At 43.4% G+C, this 19,108-nt stretch overlaps 1 protein-coding gene and 1 long non-coding RNA gene across 3 annotated transcripts in view; one reads left to right on the top strand and one right to left on the bottom strand.

Moving 5' to 3' along the window:
* The window catches only part of LOC137636653 (uncharacterized), a 55,445-nt gene that overhangs the window by 25,743 nt on the left and 10,594 nt on the right, over positions 1-19,108 (top strand). For both annotated transcript variants that reach the window (XR_011043178.1, XR_011043177.1), the window contains one exon: positions 7,659-7,777. This is a non-coding gene — a long non-coding RNA (uncharacterized lncRNA). The remainder of the gene's footprint in view (positions 1-7,658; positions 7,778-19,108) is intronic.
* On the bottom strand, positions 15,269-17,888 carry LOC137636651 (piggyBac transposable element-derived protein 4-like). The gene is made up of 2 exons (XM_068369048.1): positions 17,630-17,888; positions 15,269-17,030 (listed from the first exon to the last, which is right to left on the bottom strand). Exons 1-2 carry the CDS (start codon positions 17,670-17,672, stop codon positions 15,640-15,642), a joined length of 1,434 nt encoding a protein of 477 aa, XP_068225149.1. The 5' UTR covers positions 17,673-17,888; the 3' UTR covers positions 15,269-15,639.

Raw genomic sequence — 19,108 nt, 5'->3', positions numbered from 1 at the left:
TTTCTTAACTTGCTTTTTCTTATATATATATATATATATATATATATATATATACATATATATATATATATATATATATATATATATAATAAAACATTCCTATTGTTTATGTAAATTTATATGTATTGAAATGTTGTAAGTTTCCTTTTCAGTGTTTGTGCTTTCGTCGTCGTCGGCGCCCACTCGTGTCCGAGTATTGGGTTCTGTCGTTAGCCATCAGCCTCCTATCTATGGGGTGGGTGCTTATGCCTGATGTGGCTGTTAAGTCCTAGTCTGTGGTGGAAGAGTCGCGGACAGTGTTCACAAGGGAGGGTAGGTGGTGGGCGGGGCTGTTCTAATCGCTCTCTCCTTCTTCTCCTCCTAGCCTCCTCATTTTGTCTCCTCCTCTCCTTGAAGTCCCCGGTGCCATGGTGTACTGTACTCCTCCAGGTTTTCCTGTCCCTGGCTTTTTCTTCCCATGAGGAATGATCGATGTCAGTTAGAGCCAGGGTGCGCTTTAGTTGATCTTTATAGCACATTTTCGGGGCTCCTCGTGGTCTGGTGCCCTGGGTCAGTTCTCCGTAGAATATTTTCTTTGGGAGCCTAGATGGATCCATCCTATGCACGTGTCCTATCCAGCGGAGGCGGTGGTGGATGATGGTGGCCTCCACGCTGGTCAGCGAGGCACGTTCTAAGACTTCAATGTTGGTGGTGTGGCTCTCCCAGGGGATTTTCAAGATCTGCCTCAGTTTCATTTGTTGGAAGCGTTCTAGGTTTTTAAGATCGTTTTTATATAGCGTCCATGTTTCACATGCATACAGGAGCGTGGAGAGGACTACTGCCCTGAACACCATTATTTTGGTGGTCATTGTCAGTGCGTGGTTGTTAAATACGCGGCGGTTGAGTTGGCCAAAGGCGAAGTGGGCTGCCCTGATCCTGTTCTCCACGTCCTTTTTGCTTGTGGGAGCTGATGTTAGGATGCTCCTTAGGTAGGAGAACTGGTCCACCTGTTCTAACGGTTGGTCATTCACTGTGGTATTGAAGTTGGGGAGCATCAGTCCTGGTGGATGTTGGACGAGGGTCTTGGTTTTGTCTGAGTTGACTTGCATCCCAAAACGTTCGTAGGCAGAGTTGTGTGCATCAGCTAACGACTGCAGGTCCTCTGCCGTTTGACCTGGGGTGGCATTGTCGTCAGCATACTGCAGTTCTCGCACTGCACACAAGGTGGTCTTGGTTCTGGCGCGGAGTCTAGCGAGGTTGAAAGCGCCTCCATCCATGCGGAAACGTAGGTCGACTGAGGGTGTGTCTGGGGGAATCTCGTTGAGCATTGCTGCGGTGTATAGCGAGAAACACGTCGGGGCCAGAACACAGCCCTGCTTCAGGCCGCCGTTGATGGGGAATGGGTCTGAAAGAGAGTTCTGGTGGCAGACTCTCCCAACCATTCCGTCATGGAGGGCACGCACCAGCTTGACAAAATCGGGTGGGCAGCCATATCTTTTGAGGACAGCCCACATGGCAGGTCGAGGTACTTTGTCGAAGGCCTTTTTCAAATCCAAGAAGATGAAAATTATGGGCTGTTGTTGTTCGAGGCTCTTCTCTTGTAGTTGTCGCGCACAGAAGATCATGTCTATGGTCCCGCGGGAAGGTCGAAAGCCGCACTGGGACTCTGGCAGGACGTCTTCTGCGAGAATAAGGAGGCGGTCAAGGAGAATCCGAGCGAAAATCTTACTCGCGATACTTAGTAGTGATATTCCCCGGTAGTTGTTACAGTTCTCCCTGTCTCCCTTCTTGAAGATGGTAGTGATGTTTGCATCGCGGAAGTCACTGGGGGGGGTCTTGGTCTCCCATATTTTCAGTATAAGGAGCATCAAACGGTTCCTCAAGTCGGGGCCACCGTGAGTGAGGAGCTCCAACGGGATGTTGTCCGGCCCTGGGGCTTTGCCGGGCTTCATGCGCTGCAGGGCCTTGTTGAAGTCATGGATGGAGGGTGGTAGTGCCATCCAGTGACGGACGGGATGCTGCGGGGTCATTCGCAGGAGATCGTCTGGGGTGTCTGCTTGGTCATTGAGGAGGTTCTCAAAGTGAGACCTCCACCTGGCCAGGATGCCCTCGCTGTCGGTGATGGTTGTGGCCCCATCCGCGTCCTTCAGGCTGCCCACTGATGACCGTGTGGGACCGAATATTTCCTTTGTTGCTGCATAGAATCTGCGTAGTTTGTGCTATACGTGTGATACATATACTGTATGACAGGTTCTCAAGACTTGCACAAGGCCAGGGAACCTTCCCTTCCAACCTGTCCCCCCTTTTCCATCGGTCTTCCCATCAGCATATAACTACTGTTGGCTCGGCTGCCGCCGCAGGGGAATCGTCATCATTTGGACCCTCCTCGTTCAACTGCTGTTGTCTTCGCCTTTCCCTCTTTCTACAGGAAACATGGATTACTGAGCGAAGAGAGTGTTTCCTCTCAGAGATTGACTACGGTCTTTCTCTTCTCAAGACTGTTCACCTTTCGTGGACCTCCGACAGTCTACTAACGGGGGGAGCACCTTTCCCGTTCGCGGGTTAGGTTGCGCTTCCAATAGTTTATCATTTAATTGAAATTATAATTGTTTTTAACTTTAACTTTTCAGCTTCTTCTCCGTGGGGAACACTTCCCTTCGGAGGATAAGAGGTTCTCCCTATTAGTGAATATTTTTCAGCTGATTTAAATAATTGTAATTCTTGTTTTATTACAGGTTCTCTCCGCCAAAAGCTATATCGATATATAAATAACTACAGGTTTGTATTAGTTAGGGAAAAATACAAATTATTTACGAATGTCATTTGATTTGTAACTGGAATACAAACCACGCTATTTATTTGGAGTTATACTTTCGGCGGAGGTGAAATGACGAGCCATTAAAATTTAGCGAGGGTTAACTACCCACACCACTAGTTAGCGGGGGTTAGGGGTGGTAGCTTGCTACCACTCCCACTGATTATTCTTTAGGTGATTTAAATAATTGTAATTCTTGTTTTATTACAATTTCTTTCCGCCCTCTTCCTCCCGTCGATGTCGACTTGGAAAGGGAGGGCGCAATACTTATTTTACGTTTGTTCCCTCGGTGGTCCCTTTCCCCGTCGCAGACTAGGTGTTCCTCCCTAGGGAATTTTTTGTTACCTAATTTATTTTATTTTCCTCAGTTACCTGTGCAGGTTTCTTTGTTCGACTAAGATTGCCAACGAAGCAGAGCTGTTCTGTTCGTGCATGGGGAATCTGCTGTCACTGCCGACCCTCATAGGACGTCATCATGGCCGTCATCCCTTCTCTTAGGAGTACGCCCGTGGCAACACCTGATCAGCACTTCATCTTCGAGGAAAGGTTGTTTCCTCCTTCCAAGGGAGAACTTCCTGCATCTTAATCACTTCGACTCCTACGGCTGTTGCTGTCTTCGCCTAACCTACACTCCCCCCTTGCTGAGTCTCTTCCTTTCGGGGCGGAGCATAGTCTTAGGAAAGTCTCTCCTGCGAAGTGATCACCTCTTGTTCGTGACAGGGGGCACTCATAGAGACTCCTCTTCAGAGGATCGCTACTGCTGAAGGTCAGCTTGCTGGTCCACCAGCCCTCATGGGCGTCATCAGTTCCTGATCGTCCTACCAGCGCAACTTTGCGCTACTGCTAGTCCTTGGACTTCGGTCCTGGACGCTTTTGTGGATCGTTCACGATCTCCATCGGTGGATGTTCGCCCTTCCAAAGGGCACATCCCAGTTCCTGATCGTCCTGCCAGCTGACGTGCCAACCTACCAGTGCAACCTTGCGCTGCAGTTAGTCCTAGGACTTCGGTCCTGGACTCTTCTGTGGATCGTTCACGATCCCCATCGTTGGATGTTCAAAGGGCACATCCCAGTCCCTGATCATCCTTCCAGCTGACCTAACAGCGCAGATCACCAGTGCAACACAACTTCAGTCTCCTGCTCGCCAACGATTTCCTGCACCTACACGCCAGCATTCTGCGCTCCATCACGCTCCCACGGTCTTGCGCCATTGTTGTCCTGTGCGCCAGCAGTCTTCCGCGCGCGCCAGCTCTCTCCTGCGCCTGTGCGCCAACGATCTCTGCTCACCATCGTTCGCCTGCGCGCTAGCATTCCTCCGCACCCGCGCCAACCCTCTTATGGGCACGCGCGTCAGTTCTCACCCGTAATCGCGTGCCCAGGCACCCGCCTTTGCGCGACCAGTCACACGCTTCTGCACATTCTAGGGAGACTGCACAAAACCCTAAACCCTACACAGTGCCTTACAGTGCGCCAGCGCTCTCCTGCGCACCTGCGCTCTCAGATCCAACAGTCTCCTGCTCACTTGTGCTTTCAGATCCAGCGCTCTCCTGCGCAGTTGTGGTCTCGGATCCAATGCGCCAGCTCTTGCCAAAGAGCCAGTGCTCGCAGATCCAATGCTCGCCAATGCGCTAGCTCTTGCCAAAGAGCCAGCGCTTGCCTGCTCTCCAGCGCTTTTCTGCGCATTCACCGAAAACTGCGCTTTAGCAGGAACTGAGCACCAGCATCATTGGTGCCACTTTTCTTTCGTTTCTTAGCTGGCCCTCTTAGTAAAATATTCGTCCAAAGAAGCTTGTTTCTGCCTGCTTTTTAAAATTTGCCTGAAATAACTCGTGCAAACCATTACAGTACTTAAGCACACGACCTGTGAGAATTTTTTCTGGGTGTGTGTTTTCTACGAGAGCCACCATTTTAAAGTTGCCATCTAGAGCCTCTTTAATTTCTGCTGTTGTCAGTGGGTCATCCTCCTCGGCCCCGCTGTACTCTTCCTGAACGATGTTCACTCGCATGGCCTCCAACTCCTTCAGGCCATCTGTCGTAAGTTCCTCGGTGCTCCTGGATAAGCTCCTCGGTGCTCCTGGATAATCTCATTGATGTCGGCCTCATCAACTTCCAGACCCATGGCCTTCCCAGGTGTAACGATCTTTGCAACTTCAGATTGAGCAACAGGTTTAGGTTCATCAACATTTTCGGAATCGTCTTCAATTTGGTGTGCATGGAGGCCCTTGAAATCTTGTGCGGAGACGACATCAGGCCACATCTACCAAGCAGAGTTCAAGGTGCGCCTCGAAACCTCCAGCTATGCTTGATCGATCATTTTGAGGCATTTGACAATATCAAAATACTCCTTCCAAAATTGACGAAGGGTGAGATTTATCCACCCGATAAACAATTGTGTTCTTACCCAGGCTTTTCCATTAGCCCTCCACATCACATTAATAAGCGCCGTCTTGTCGCAATTGAAGACTTGCTGGGGACTGAAGCCTTCCCAGACAGTCAACTTGTTGAACGTCATAACAAAGGCTTCGGCTGCTTTCGTGTCCGACCTTGCAGCCTCCTCATGACACACCACTGAATGAATGCCCGAGCTTCTCTTAAATTTTTCAAACTACCCACGAGAAGCCTTGAACTCTGGGGGTTCCTGCTTCGATGTTCCTTTCTGTGTCGGCTTCGGCCTGAGCAAGCACGAGATCACTGAAAATGACGCTGGCTTTCTGGCAGATTATTGCTTCAGTGATAGTGTCTCAAGCCATTTCTTTGTCCTTTATCCAGAAAAGAAGCAGTCTCTCCCTCTCATCGTGAATGTGGCTCCTCTTGCTGGAAAAAAGTCACGCCCTTACAAGGTGTTGCTGCTTTGATAGCTTCTTTCTGCTTCTGGATCATTCCTATCATAGACGGATTTCGGCCATATTCCTTCGCGAGCATACTTGACCGCAGGCCAGCCTCGTATTTCTTGATTATTTCCATCCTCATCTCCATGGAAAGCATCGTCCTCTTCTTTCCCTTGGCATCAGCGACTTTCTTGGGACCCATGGCTAATAATGTATTGCAAGTATCACACACGATAACAGTACGTTTTGTAAAATTGTTACAAAACCCAAATCACAAACATTAAGTCAATGCGCACGATACCGCTACCGGAATGAAAAGACAGGAACGCCAATGCGTAGATGCACAATGGGATACAGTACCGTAGATGCCGACCAACAGGAGAGCAGGATCTAATGGTGGTAACTAGCATCCAAGTAGAGAGATAACCAATGGGAACGCAGGAGGATGGTAGCAAGTTTACTGGCTGGCGTCGCGCAAATTTTATGTTCCATCTCGAATACGGACGGGCTCCCGCTCTGTACCACCTTTCGTTTACCGAAACATTTTTCGTGACCTGAGTCGTGTAAAGTAAAAATTTTGTAAGTCGATTCTTTCGTAGCTTGAGGTTTGACTGTATTATCAACAAAAGAAAATACTAATTTACCAAGATAAATCAGTTTAATTTTATACAAGAAAAAGAATCGGTTTAATTTTATACAAGAAAAAAGATTGTTTCCAAGGTAATATTTTTGCCATTGCCGTACTATTTCTGATAGACTTGACTTCATCACCCCGAAGAAAAAATATATAAAGTCGAACTGTCATAAGTCGCATAGGTCGTAAGTCAAGAACTACCTGTATTTGGTGTGGAAATGCTTAGTTCTTTAGGTTTTTATCACTGCCCGATCAGCTTGCCATTCAGTTGGACACGAGCTTTCATTCACTGATACCTAATTCCAGTTTGTCAGCAGTGTTAGAGAGGGATTCTAAACCTTTCCTTCTTTCAGCCCATCTAACCGTTTCACTGATCACCCAACATTCAGTTGACATCAGCAAGCTTCGGCTGTGTGAGCGTGGTGGCTGTTCTACCCGTCGCTACCACCCTGGTAGTTAACGGAGGGTAGCTATACCTCGCTATAAAGTCTTTTGACTAGTTTCAGCTTTCATCAATATAATATCTACTGTAAAGAGCTCGATGTTTGTATAGCTAAGAAAACACAAATTATTTCCAAATTTGTCATGTTTATGCTATCTTTTCCCTCATGATGCTTTAGTTTATTTTGATCTTTTTCCAGACTGGTTTTCCAGCTGGTCTGAGCAAATTTTTTGTCAGTCCTGAAGATTCCAGGGCAGTAACATCATCCATTTAAGGAAATTCCCTAACCTCTTTAGAAGAGTTATTTATTATATTCTTGTATTGATGTCATGTTCATTTTTTATTGCTTTTCTGCCTTTATCTCCTCATCCTTTCCACCTCTTCTAGTATACCAGTAATTTCTGTATTATCATTTGTTGCATACGTTTTCCTTTTCAGTCGTTACGTAAGTCTTCCCTCTTCTGTTTTTCTACTCCAGCACTTTGGTTTCCTCTGCTGTGATAAGTTTTAGGTTATATTCCTCTCACAAGGTATGTTCCTCTTTTTCCGTGCCACCCACATTGGGATTTCCATCCTTTTCTTCTTACGGCTGGAATTCTCCTTTTACCATAAGTTATCGTGTGCTCGTCTTTATTTTATCAATGTCGTTCCACCTTCCTTTCTTCAAGAGATTTGCATCATTAATTTTTTTAAACCAATTTTTTTATCCTTTTTGTTATCTTGTTTATTTAATATTATTTGTGATTTGTTCATGTGTGGAACACACCTTATTTATTCTAATTAGGAGATGCATTTTGTGAGGTGGCATAACCACTGGATTCAGAACATTTTAGAATTTTTGGGATAGTTCCCTAGCTACTAGCCATCCATATCTCCTCCCTTTTTTCTCTGTACCCGGTGAGTTCGAATATGACATGCCTGTGCTCCTTTCTCCACTAAACTCTATTAACTCTCCCTCTAGGTTTGGAGCGTTGTGGATTGAATTTGCTTCAGGAATAGTGAAAAGTGTAGTGGACTGGGCACATTATGTGGAATGTATGTTGGACATGCCAAAGTTTCTGGGATTGGTCATATCATTTGGTAAGTTTGTCTTGGTTTTCCATTGATACACATTCTGTCCTGTTGAGTTGCATGTATCTAATATCCTTTAATGATATATATTGGTAGGAATTTCTCCTAAAAAAGAAGTATACAATTTTACCGGAACAAATAAGCGATTTATCATATATTTTATATAAATTCTACCTGAGAAATTTTTATTTACTGTATAATCATACACTTGACTGCCTATCCCGCTCACTCACACCTGTCGGTTGAGTAACCACTTTTACTTTCGGCTCGGTAGAGTGCAAACGTACCGTCTCTCTCTCCCATTAAAACAAACTGCCTTGACTTTATTACTATTCCTTTTTCTTTGGTGTGTGTTTGGTTATTGTCCCGCTATGTGGACATGTTGGAAAAGTTTATGGTAGAGTACTGATTAATAGGATTAAGGATAAAACAGAGAATGCAATCTTGGAAGTACAGGGTGGTTTTAGAAGAGGTAGGGGTTGTATGAATCAGATTTTTACAGTTAGGCAGATATGCGAGAAATATTTAGCAAAAGGTAAGGAGGTGTATGTTGCGTTTATGGATCTGGAGAAAGCATATGATAGAGTTGATAGGGAAGCAATGTGGAATGTGATGAGGTTATATGGAGTTGGTGGAAGGTTGTTGCAAGCAGTAAAAAGTTTCTACAAAGGTAGTAAAGCATGTGTTAGAATAGGAAATGAAGTGAGCGATTGGTTTCCGGTGAGCGTGGGGCTGAGACAGGGATGTGTGATGTCGCCGTGGTTGTTTAACTTGTATGTTGATGGAGTGGTGAGAGAGGTGAATGCTAGAGTGCTTGGACGAGGATTAAAACTGGTAGGCGAGAATGATCATGAATGGGAGGTAAATCAGTTGTTGTTTGCGGATGATACTGTACTGGTAGCAGACACAGAAGAGAAGCTTGACCGACTAGTGACAGAATTTGGAAGGGTGTGTGAGAGAAGGAAGTTGAGAGTTAATGTGGGTAAGAGTAAGGTTATGAGATGTACGAGAAGGGAAGGTGGTGCAAGGTTGAATGTCATGTTGAATGGAGAGTTACTTGAGGAGGTGGATCAGTTTAAGTACTTAGGGTCTGTTGTTGCAGCAAATGGTGGAGTGGAAGCAGATGTACGTCAGAGAGTGAATGAAGGTTGCAAAGTGTTGGGGGTAGTTAAGGGAGTAGTAAAAAATAGAGGGTTGGGCATGAATGTAAAGAGAGTTCTATATGAGAAAGTGATTGTACCAACTGTGATGTATGGATCGGAGTTGTGGGGAATGAAAGTGATGGAGAGACAGAAATTGAATGTGTTTGAGATGAAGTGTCTGAGGAGTATGGCTGGTGTATCTCGAGTAGATAGGGTTAGGAACGAAGTGGTGAGGGTGAGAACGGGTGTAAGAAATGAGTTAGCGGCTAGAGTGGATATGAATGTGTTGAGGTGGTTTGGCCATGTTGAGAGAATGGAAAATGGCTGTCTGCTAAAGAAGGTGATGAATGCAAGAGTTGATGGGAGAAGTACAAGAGGAAGGCCAAGGTTTGGGTGGATGGATGGTGTGAAGAAAGCTCTGGGTGATAGGAGGATAGATGTGAGAGAGGCAAGAGAGCGTGCTAGAAATAGGAATGAATGGCGAGCGATTGTGACGCAGTTCCGGTAGGCCCTGCTGCTTCCTCCGGTGCCTTAGATGACCGCGGAGGTAGCAGCAGTAGGGGACTCAGCAGTATGAAGCTTCATCTGTGGTGGAAATGTGGGAGGTTGGGCTGTGGCACCCTAGCAGTACCAGCTGAACTCGGCTGAGTCCCTGGTTAGGCTGGAGGAACGTAGAGAGTAGAGGTCCCCTTTTTTGTTTTGTTTCTTGTTGTTGTCGGCTACCCCCCAAAATTGGGGGAAGTGCCTTTGGTATATGTATGTGTATGTATGTGGACATGTCCAAGTATTGAGGGCCGCCACTGCGGTACAGTAGGCCCCTGCCATACGACATTAATCCGTTCCGGAGTTGGTATCGTATGGTGAAAATGTCGTGTGGCGGGCAATAGAAAAATTAATGCGTGCAAAACCCCATGTAAAAACCTTGAAAATTAGTACGTAACAAAATAGTATAGTAAGCACTGTACTACAGTTTACTTATATATAATATACATGTACTGTACAGTATATAATTAGATAACATTACAGGTATAAATAAAAATTATATACTGTACTTTACTGTAAAGGAAAAATTAAATTTTATTTGCCTTTGGAGTGACGTGACTTGAGCTGGTTAGTGGGTGGAGGCAGAGGGGGGAGGAGACGGTAGATATAAAAACGTATCGATGCTAATTATGTTATGTACACTTAATAATAGATTTATTCTTACTATTAAACACTTAGAATTAAAAATGCTTTATTTATTGTTTTTGTCTTTTGAAATTTTTTTTCATTTTTTTTTTAGAACTTGAAAAAATTACATTCTTTTTTTTTTTTTTTTTTTAATAGAATCACTACTATCATCTTTGCTTTCTGACACTTCTCTTTAGGAGAAATATCTTTCCAAAGAAGCCTGTTTCTGACGATTCCTCAACATATTTCTAAAATGACTTTTACACTTGTCATTAACACACTCCATATGACGACCTGTGCGAAGTTTTTCTGGGTGTTTTTTTTTTCAATGAAACTCGTAAGGTTTTCATACTAACCGATAGCAGCTTCCCTTATTTCTGCGGATGTCGTTTCTTCAGCCCCCCCCCCTCCTCACCACCACTAGAGCTGTGCTCTTCTTGAATGATGGTCAACTGCATTGCCTCCAACTCCTTCATGTCTTCAGTCGTAAGCTCCACCCTGTGCTCCTCAATATGGTTATGGACGTCATCCTCATCGACAACAAGCCCCATGGACCTCCCGATTGAAATTATTTCCTCAACATCACTCTCAGGGGCAGGATCATCAACAGCCTTGTCTTCGGTTGAGGGATCGAAACCTTCAAAGTCTCGTTCTGCCACAGCAGCTGGCCACAGTTTCTTCCTTGAGGAGTTCAAGGTGTGCCTTGAAACCTCATTTCAAGCTTTGTTTATCATCTTCAGGCATTGAACGATGTCAAAATGCCCCTTCCAAAATTCACGGAGGGGGAGTTGAGTGCTTTCGGTCACTTCGAAGCATCTTTTGAGCAGATACTTCGTGTAAAGCTTCTTAAAGTTGGCAATCACTTGCTGGTCCATAGGCTGGAGGAGAGGAGTGGTGTTTGGTGGCAGATAGAAAACCTTGATGGAGAAGTCAGGATGAATGATGTCCTCAAGGCCAGGAGGGTGAGCAGGGGCATTGTCCAGTACCAGGAGCGGGAGATTGTTCTCTTCTAAAAAGTTCTTGACAGCAGGACCGAAGCAGACTTTTATCCACTCTATAAATATGGTCCTCATGACCCATGCATTGGCATTAGACTTCCAAAATACCGTGAGCCTCTCCTTCATGATATTTTGTGCCTTGAAGGCACGAGGATTCTCTGAGTGGTATACCAGTAGGGGCTTAATTTTCAAGTCCCCACTGGCATTTGCACATAATGCGAGCGTAAGTCTGTCCTTCATCGGTTTATGGCCAGGAAGTTTCTTTTCTTCTGCTATGATATATGTACGACTGGGCATTTTCTTCCAGAAAAGGCCAGTTTCATCACAGTTAACCCTTTGGCTGCGTAGTGCAGGGAGGATTTTTGTCCCCGAAAAACGTAATTTGCCGGCAAATTTTGAAGTTTGTAGAAATTAATTTCTAAGTACCCCCTGATATTGGAAACAATGTTTTCCATCTATTCATGACTCTTAAACTCTATATTTTTTTGTTTTTAACACATTTTTTACCATTTTTACCCAAAAAACGTACTTTTTCAAAAAAATTACGAAAATTGCATATCACAATTGACATGTAAAATGGGTTGGAATATGTTTTTTATGATGAAAAATAACTAAATTAATGAAATATACTGAAATATTGTTATGATATGCCCCCTGTGGCCGCGGGGGCATATAAAAATTAGAATAGCGCCAACGTTATCCCTGCGTGTCGTAAGAGGCGACTAAAAGGGACGGGACGAGGGGGCTGGGAACCCCCTCTCCTGTAAAAAATTCCTGCGAGACATCGACAAGGAGATGGAGCTGGGGGGAGAGTGACTGCTCCCCGCACTCTAGTTTTAGGGTGTTTAAATGTGCGTGGATGTAGTACGATAGAGAGTAAAAGATGTGAGATTGGAAGTATGTTTAGAAGTAGAAGGATGGATGTATTGGCCTTGTGTGAGACAAAGATGAAAGGAAAGGGTGAAGTGATGTTTGGTGAAATGTCTGGTAGAGTGTCTGGGATTGAAAGGGGAAGAGCGAGAGAGGGTGTGGCGTTATTGCTGAGTGAATGGATGACAGGTAAAGTAGTGGAATGGAAGGAGATATCATCTAGGTTAATGTGGGTAAGGGTTAGGTTGGGTAGGGAATGTTGGGCGTTTGTCAGTGCGTATGGGCCAGGTAGTGAGAAAAGTGAAGAAGATCGGAATGAGTTCTGGAATGATTTAACTAGGTGTGTAGAAGGACTGGGTAGAAGGAATTATGTAGTTGTTATGGGTGACTTAAATGCTAGAGTGGGCGCTGGAGAGGTAGAAGGTGTCATTGGTAAGTATGGCGTACCAGGTGAAAATGAGAGTGGTGAGAGACTGGTAGACATGTGTGTTGAACAAGAGATGGTAATAGGTGCTAGCTTCTTTAAAAAGAAAGATAAGAATAAGTATACATGGGTAAGAGTGGCAAATGGAAGAGTAGTAGAAAGGGCATTAATGGATTATGTGTTGGTAACTAAAAGAATGTTTGGAAGATTGAAAGACGTGCACGTGTTTAGGGGTATGGCTAACGGTATGTCTGATCATTTTTTGGTGGAAGGAAAATTAGTTGTAGCAAAAGAGTGGGGGAATAGAGTGGGTGGATGTAAAAGGGAGGTAGTGAGGATTGAAGAGCTAATAAAACCGGGGGTAAAAAGTAAATATCAGGAAAGGTTGAAAATGGCATATGATGAGGTGAGAGTAAGAGAAACTGGTAATTTAGAGGAGGAATGGAAGTTAGTAAAAGAAAATTTTGTTGGGATTGCAAGTGATGTATGTGGCAAGAAGGTTGTTGGAGGCAGCATGAGGAAGGGCAGTGAATGGTGGAATAAAGGAGTGAAGGTGAAAGTGGAAGAGAAAAAGAGGGCTTTTGAAGAATGGCTGCAGAGTAATAGTATAGAGAAGTATGAAAAATATAGAGAGAAAAAGGTGGAAGTAAAGCGCAAGGTACGTGAGGCAAAGAGGGCAGCTGACCTGAGGTGGGGTCAGGGATTGAGTCAGTCATATGAAGAGAATAAGAAGAAGTTTTGGAAAGAAGTGAAGAGAGTAAGGAAGGCTGGCGCAAGAATTGAAGAGACAGTGAAAGATGGAAATGGAAGGTTGTTAAAAGGAGAGGAGGCAAGGAAAAGGTGGGCGGAATATTTTGAAAGTTTACTGAATGTTGAGGATAATAGGGAGGCAAATATAACTGCTGTTCCAGGTGTTGAGGTGCCAGTGATGGGAGATGAGAATGAGAGAGAGATAACGATAGAGGAAGTGAGGAGAGCACTAGATGAAACGAGAGTAGGAAAAGCATCTGGTATGGACGGTGTGAAAGCTGAGATGTTGAAGGAAGGGGGTGTGACCGTACTTGAATGGTTGGTGAGATTGTTTAATATGTGTTTTGTGTTGTCAATGGTACCAGTAGATTGGGTCTGTGCATGTATTGTACCACTATATAAGGGTAAGGGAGATGTGCATGAGTGTTGTAATTCAAGAGGTATTAGTTTGTTGAGTGTAGTTGGAAAAGTGTATGGTAGAGTACTGATTAATAGGATTAAGGATAAAACAGAGAATGCAATCTTGGAAGTACAGGGTGGTTTTAGAAGAGGTAGGGGTTGTATGAATCAGATTTTTACAGTTAGGCAGATATGCGAGAAATATTTAGCAAAAGGTAAGGAGGTGTATGTTGCGTTTATGGATCTGGAGAAAGCATATGATAGAGTTGATAGGGAAGCAATGTGGGATGTGATGAGGTTATATGGAGTTGGTGGAAGGTTGTTGCAAGCAGTGAAAAGTTTCTACAAAGGTAGTAAAGCATGTGTTAGAATAGGAAATGAAGTGAGTGATTGGTTTCCGGTGAGAGTGGGGCTGAGACAGGGATGTGTGATGTCGCCGTGGTTGTTTAACTTGTATGTTGATGGAGTGGTGAGAGAGGTGAATGCTCGAGTGCTTGGACGAGGATTAAAACTGGTAGGCGAGAATGACCATGAATGGGAGGTAAATCAGTTGTTGTTTGCGGATGATACTGTACTGGTAGCAGACACAGAAGAGAAGCTTGACCGACTAGTGACAGAATTTGGAAGGGTGTGTGAGAGAAGGAAGTTGAGAGTTAATGTGGGTAAGAGTAAGGTTATGAGATGTACGAGAAGGGAAGGTGGTGCAAGGTTGAATGTCATGTTGAATGGAGAGTTACTTGAGGAGGTGGATCAGTTTAAGTACTTGGGGTCTATTGTTGCAGCAAATGGTGGAGTGGAAGCAGATGTACGTCAGAGAGTGAATGAAGGTTGCAAAGTTTTGGGGGCAGTTAAGGGAGTAGTAAAAAATAGAGGGTTGGGCATGAATGTAAAGAGAGTTCTATATGAGAAAGTGATTGTACCAACTGTGATGTATGGATCGGAGTCGTGGGGAATGAAAGTGATGGAGAGACAGAAATTGAATGTGTTTGAGATGAAGTGTCTGAGGAGTATGGCTGGTGTATCTCGAGTAGATAGGGTTAGGAACGAAGTGGTGAGGGAGAGAACGGGTGTAAGAAATGAGTTAGCGGCTAGAGTGGATATGAATGTGTTGAGCTGGTTTGGCCATGTTGAGAGAATGGAAAATGGTTGTCTGCTAAAGAAGGTGATGAATGCAAGAGTTGAGGGGAGAAGTACAAGAGGAAGGCCGAGGTTTGGGTGGATGGATGGTGTGAAGAAAGCTCTGGGTGATAGGAGGATAGATGTGAGAGAGGCAAGAGAGCGTGCTAGAAATAGGAATGAATGGCGAGCGATTGTGACGCAGTTCCAGTAGGCCCTGCTGCTTCCTCCGGGGCCTTAGATGACCGCGGAGGTAGCAGCAGTAGGGGAGTCAGCATTATGAAGCTTCATCTGTGGTGGAAATGTGGGAGGTTGGGCTGTGGCACCCTAGCAGTACCAGCTGAACTCGGTTGAGTCCCTGATGAGGCTGAAGGAACATAGAGAGTAGAGGTCCCCTTTTTGTTTTGTTTCATTGTTGGTGTCGGCTACCCCCCAAAATTGGGGGAAGTGCCTTGGTATATAGACTTAAATTTTGATTCAAAACTAGTACAAATTTTGTTATATTTTGGAAAATATCAAAAATTGTTAATAAAACCAGAAAAGTTATGGAAGTAAAATTTTATTACAAAAAATATGAAAAAATTACAAACAATTGACAAAAAAGACATATTTACTTCTTTTCCTCCTTACATTTACATGTTTTCTTATAATTCATCACAGTATGAAAAATTTCAAAACAGGGGACAACACAAAGAGGAGGGTTTTGTGGGCACTGTTTACAGAAATATGATGTCTGCTTCCTCTTACATGTCCCCTTTCCTTTTTTGCAATATTGAACAAACACTACAATTAGGTAGGTACTTCGTATTTTCATACTGAGCAATAAAATGCCTTTCCCCCAAGCGCTTGTTTTCCACCAAGTCCCTAACAACATTCTTTCTTCTTGGCTTTGTGTTATATCCTTCTAACAATCCTTTTATTACCTCTTGTCTAAACACAACCTGGGTCAGTTTCTTTCTATTTTGCAAGTTGTAACTAATTTTGGAATTTACAAGAGCAACTTCAATCACAAAATGCCAGTGTCTGATACCACTTTTTGCTACGGTGATTGAAGGGGTAGGTTGAGCAGAATTGATCAAAAAGGTCTACCCCTCCCATATATTTATTGTACTGAGCTTGCAAAGATGGTTTATCTACTTCCCTTACCCCTTTCTTAGATTGAATAGATTTTTTCACTGTACCTGTGTCCCCAACACTCGAAAGGATATTTACTCTACCACTATCTTGCCAAACGACAGCAACCAATTCCTCATCTTTACTCTTCCACATTATTGGTAGCTGGCCTTTCTTAGGTTTTACTTTTTTCATCTGTGATGGCAAATATTTTCTGTTTGGAGGAACTGTCCCACATGCTCCAGTACCTTTACTTCGAAGTTTTTGAAAAAGGGGTACTCCACTAAAAAAGCTGTCTATGTAAACTACATGGCCTTTGTTTTCAAAGCCTTCAAACAAATTTTCTACAACAGATGCACCAAGTCCTTTGCCTTTATTAGAATCTAGCCCCTTCCCTGTGTAAACATCAAATTTCAACAGATAACCAGTCTTAGAGTCACAGAGAGACCAAACCTTAATTCCCCATTTGGTAGGCTTTTTAGGCATGTACTGCTTGAAAAAAAGCCTCCCTTTGAATTTCACCATACTTTCATCTACACTCAAATCTCTACCACTTACATAATATTTAGAATATAGATCTTTCACCATGTCTAAAATTGGTTTTATTTTATAAAGTCTGTCATCATTACCATCAACAGAATTATCTGCAAAATGTAGACAGGAACGGAAAATTTCATACCTGTCACGTGACATTATATTGGAAAAACCAGGTGTCTCAGTTAGCCAAAACTTTTTAGAAAAGTAGCTTGCTAGACTACTTTTGTGCACTAATCCCATTGTAATTTCAATAGCAATAAATGCTTTTATTTCCCCTGCATCCACATCTCTCCATGCTCTGTACCGTGATCGAGGGGCTAAAGGTTGCATTTTTTCTATCATGTATGCTGCATACCGGTTAGTTTCCACAGCTACATGATCATATATTTCATTAGGAAACAACTTAGAAAAGCATAAAAATGGAGTGCAGTCATCTAAATTTACAGCCCTATTAGTTTCTGAATAAATTGGTATAGACTTTACCTTTATTGGAGGATCTGTGCCTACATTCTTTATATTCACCCATGAATCATCAGTTAGTGTTTTATTCAAGTCATCATCTTCAACTTCATCAGCATCTTCAACTTCTTCATCAGCATCTGCGTCTGCTTCATAATCCTCATATAGTTCTTCTTCCCTTTGTACAAATAAATCTTCTGTTTCTGAGTCTTCTTCTGCAAGAATATCAGCAATCTCCTGTTGTGTTGCACACCTCTTCCTTTTTGAAGCCATTATAGGTGACCCTGAAAGTAGAAAATAAAATTAGCATACCCTAATAAAGAAATTACATTTATAGCTACTAGACATATATATATATATATATATATATATATATATACATATACTCTATATATACATATATATATACACACACACATATATATATATATATATATATATATATATAAAATATATATATATATATATATATATATATATATATATATATATATATATATATATATATAGAGAGAGAGAGAGAGAGAGAGAGAGAGGCGAGTAGTATGTAGCCTACCGGTAGCCTATGATTTGTCTTTACAATTCGCATATTATCACATATTTGAAGACACTGATATTAGGCCTAGAGTTTATGGTAATATACACCTTATTCTACCATTATAATAAGTCCAGGCCTATACACAAAGCCTATCATAACATAATCGAAGTTGGCCAACTTACAGTAAAATAGGCTTACTAGGCTTGAAAGAGATGCCCTTCATATTACCTCCTATTACACCATATTTTACACTTATTTAATGATTTAATCAGACTTATTATAGTCTACTTATATTCAAAAACTAATTAGAATAAATAAATTATTACTGAAATAAATAATACATACCTTTAAAACCTGATGTTTGTAAACAACGTGAACTTCGTCGCATCAGCTGATAACACCTGTTTTTGTTTACGTTTTGTTTCGTCTTCTGGTCACTAGATGGCAGCACCTACTGGACAGCAAACGTTTTCAGCGTACACTTGAATGTCAAAAGTATCGGCGGCGCTATTCAAAAAGTTTTTTCGCCGCCGTGGGGTAAACTCGCTTTTCGCAGTTAAGGGAGAAATTTTAATTTTCGAGTATACTCGCTTTTCGCAGTCAAAGGGTTAAACACTTGCTGAGGAATGTAGCCTTCTCTGAAAATTACTTTCTCAAACTTCTTGAGGAATTCTTCTGCTGCTTTCTTGTCAGAACTGGCCGCCTCTCCATGCCTGACGACTGAGTGAATACCAGTTCTCTTCCTAAAACGATCAAACCACCCATGAGAAGCCTTGAACTCTTGGGGGCTTGCTGCGACGTTCCTTCGTCTCCGCCGTCTCTCTGGGCTTCCACGAGATTGAAGATGGCGCTCGCCTTGTGCGAAATTACAGATTGCATGAGTGTATCACCAGCGATTTCCTTCTCTTTAATCCATAGTAGAAGGAGTCTCTCCATCTCGTCGTTGATTGAGGTCTTTCCACTGGCAAGGACAGTTATGCCTTTAGAAGACTTGCAATCTTGTGACCCATGGCTAACGAATTAAAGTTAGAATTAAGCACTAAAATGCACAAAAAATACGATATCGCAAGCACTTACACGAGACCAAGTCTTTATGAAACGCACGAGATTCTGAGCTAAGTGCGCATATAACAAAGAGAGAGGCAGCATCTCTCTCAGGCATTGTGAGAGGGATTTCGGCCAATAGCGTATCGGCATCTTAGTGACGCCGACCAATAGCAGACCAGTTTCTTAGTGACGTATGAGCGTGGTGGTAGGCTAGTGACTCGCACAGTCGTACGTGTAAAGACCGCCAAGTTTGAGTTTTGGAATTCGATGCCGTAAGGTGGGAAAAAATGTCGTAACGATGGGACGAAAAAACATCGTAGTCCAGACTGTAATGTGAAAAAAACGTAAGCTGGGGACGCCGTATCCCGGGGGTCTACTGTACCTTCATGTGGTCCGTGGAGACTGACCCTTACCCTTTATGCCTGGCTTGTTGGGGACGTCAGTGTTCGCGGGACAACACCTGTTCCGAGTGCAGGGAGTGGCCTGCCTCCCAGTTGGAGAGGTTTGCATGTAAGAAGAAGTCTAAGCACGAATCTTTACTTTCGGGGTCTTCTCAAAATCGAAGGAATCGGGAGATTCTGCTTCCTCTACGCCCAAGTCTGCCTGAAGCTAATTCTCGACCAGGCCCTTCCGGGGCACGGCCGAGCAGTAGCGCAGGGCTTGTGTCTTTGTGGCCATCGCTGGGCGTCGATGGCCTCCCTTCGAAGGAAGTTCTCCTCGAACTCCTCCGAAGGGGAGCAGAGAGAAGGCAGTCATCTCTTTCCTCTGCGGAGGTTG

This window comes from Palaemon carinicauda, unplaced genomic scaffold (genome assembly GCF_036898095.1).
Source record: "Palaemon carinicauda isolate YSFRI2023 unplaced genomic scaffold, ASM3689809v2 scaffold348, whole genome shotgun sequence".
Classification (NCBI taxonomy): domain Eukaryota; kingdom Metazoa; phylum Arthropoda; class Malacostraca; order Decapoda; family Palaemonidae; genus Palaemon; species Palaemon carinicauda.
The sequence above is the reverse complement of the archived record's forward strand: the minus strand, read 5'-3'. Positions and strand labels throughout refer to the sequence as shown.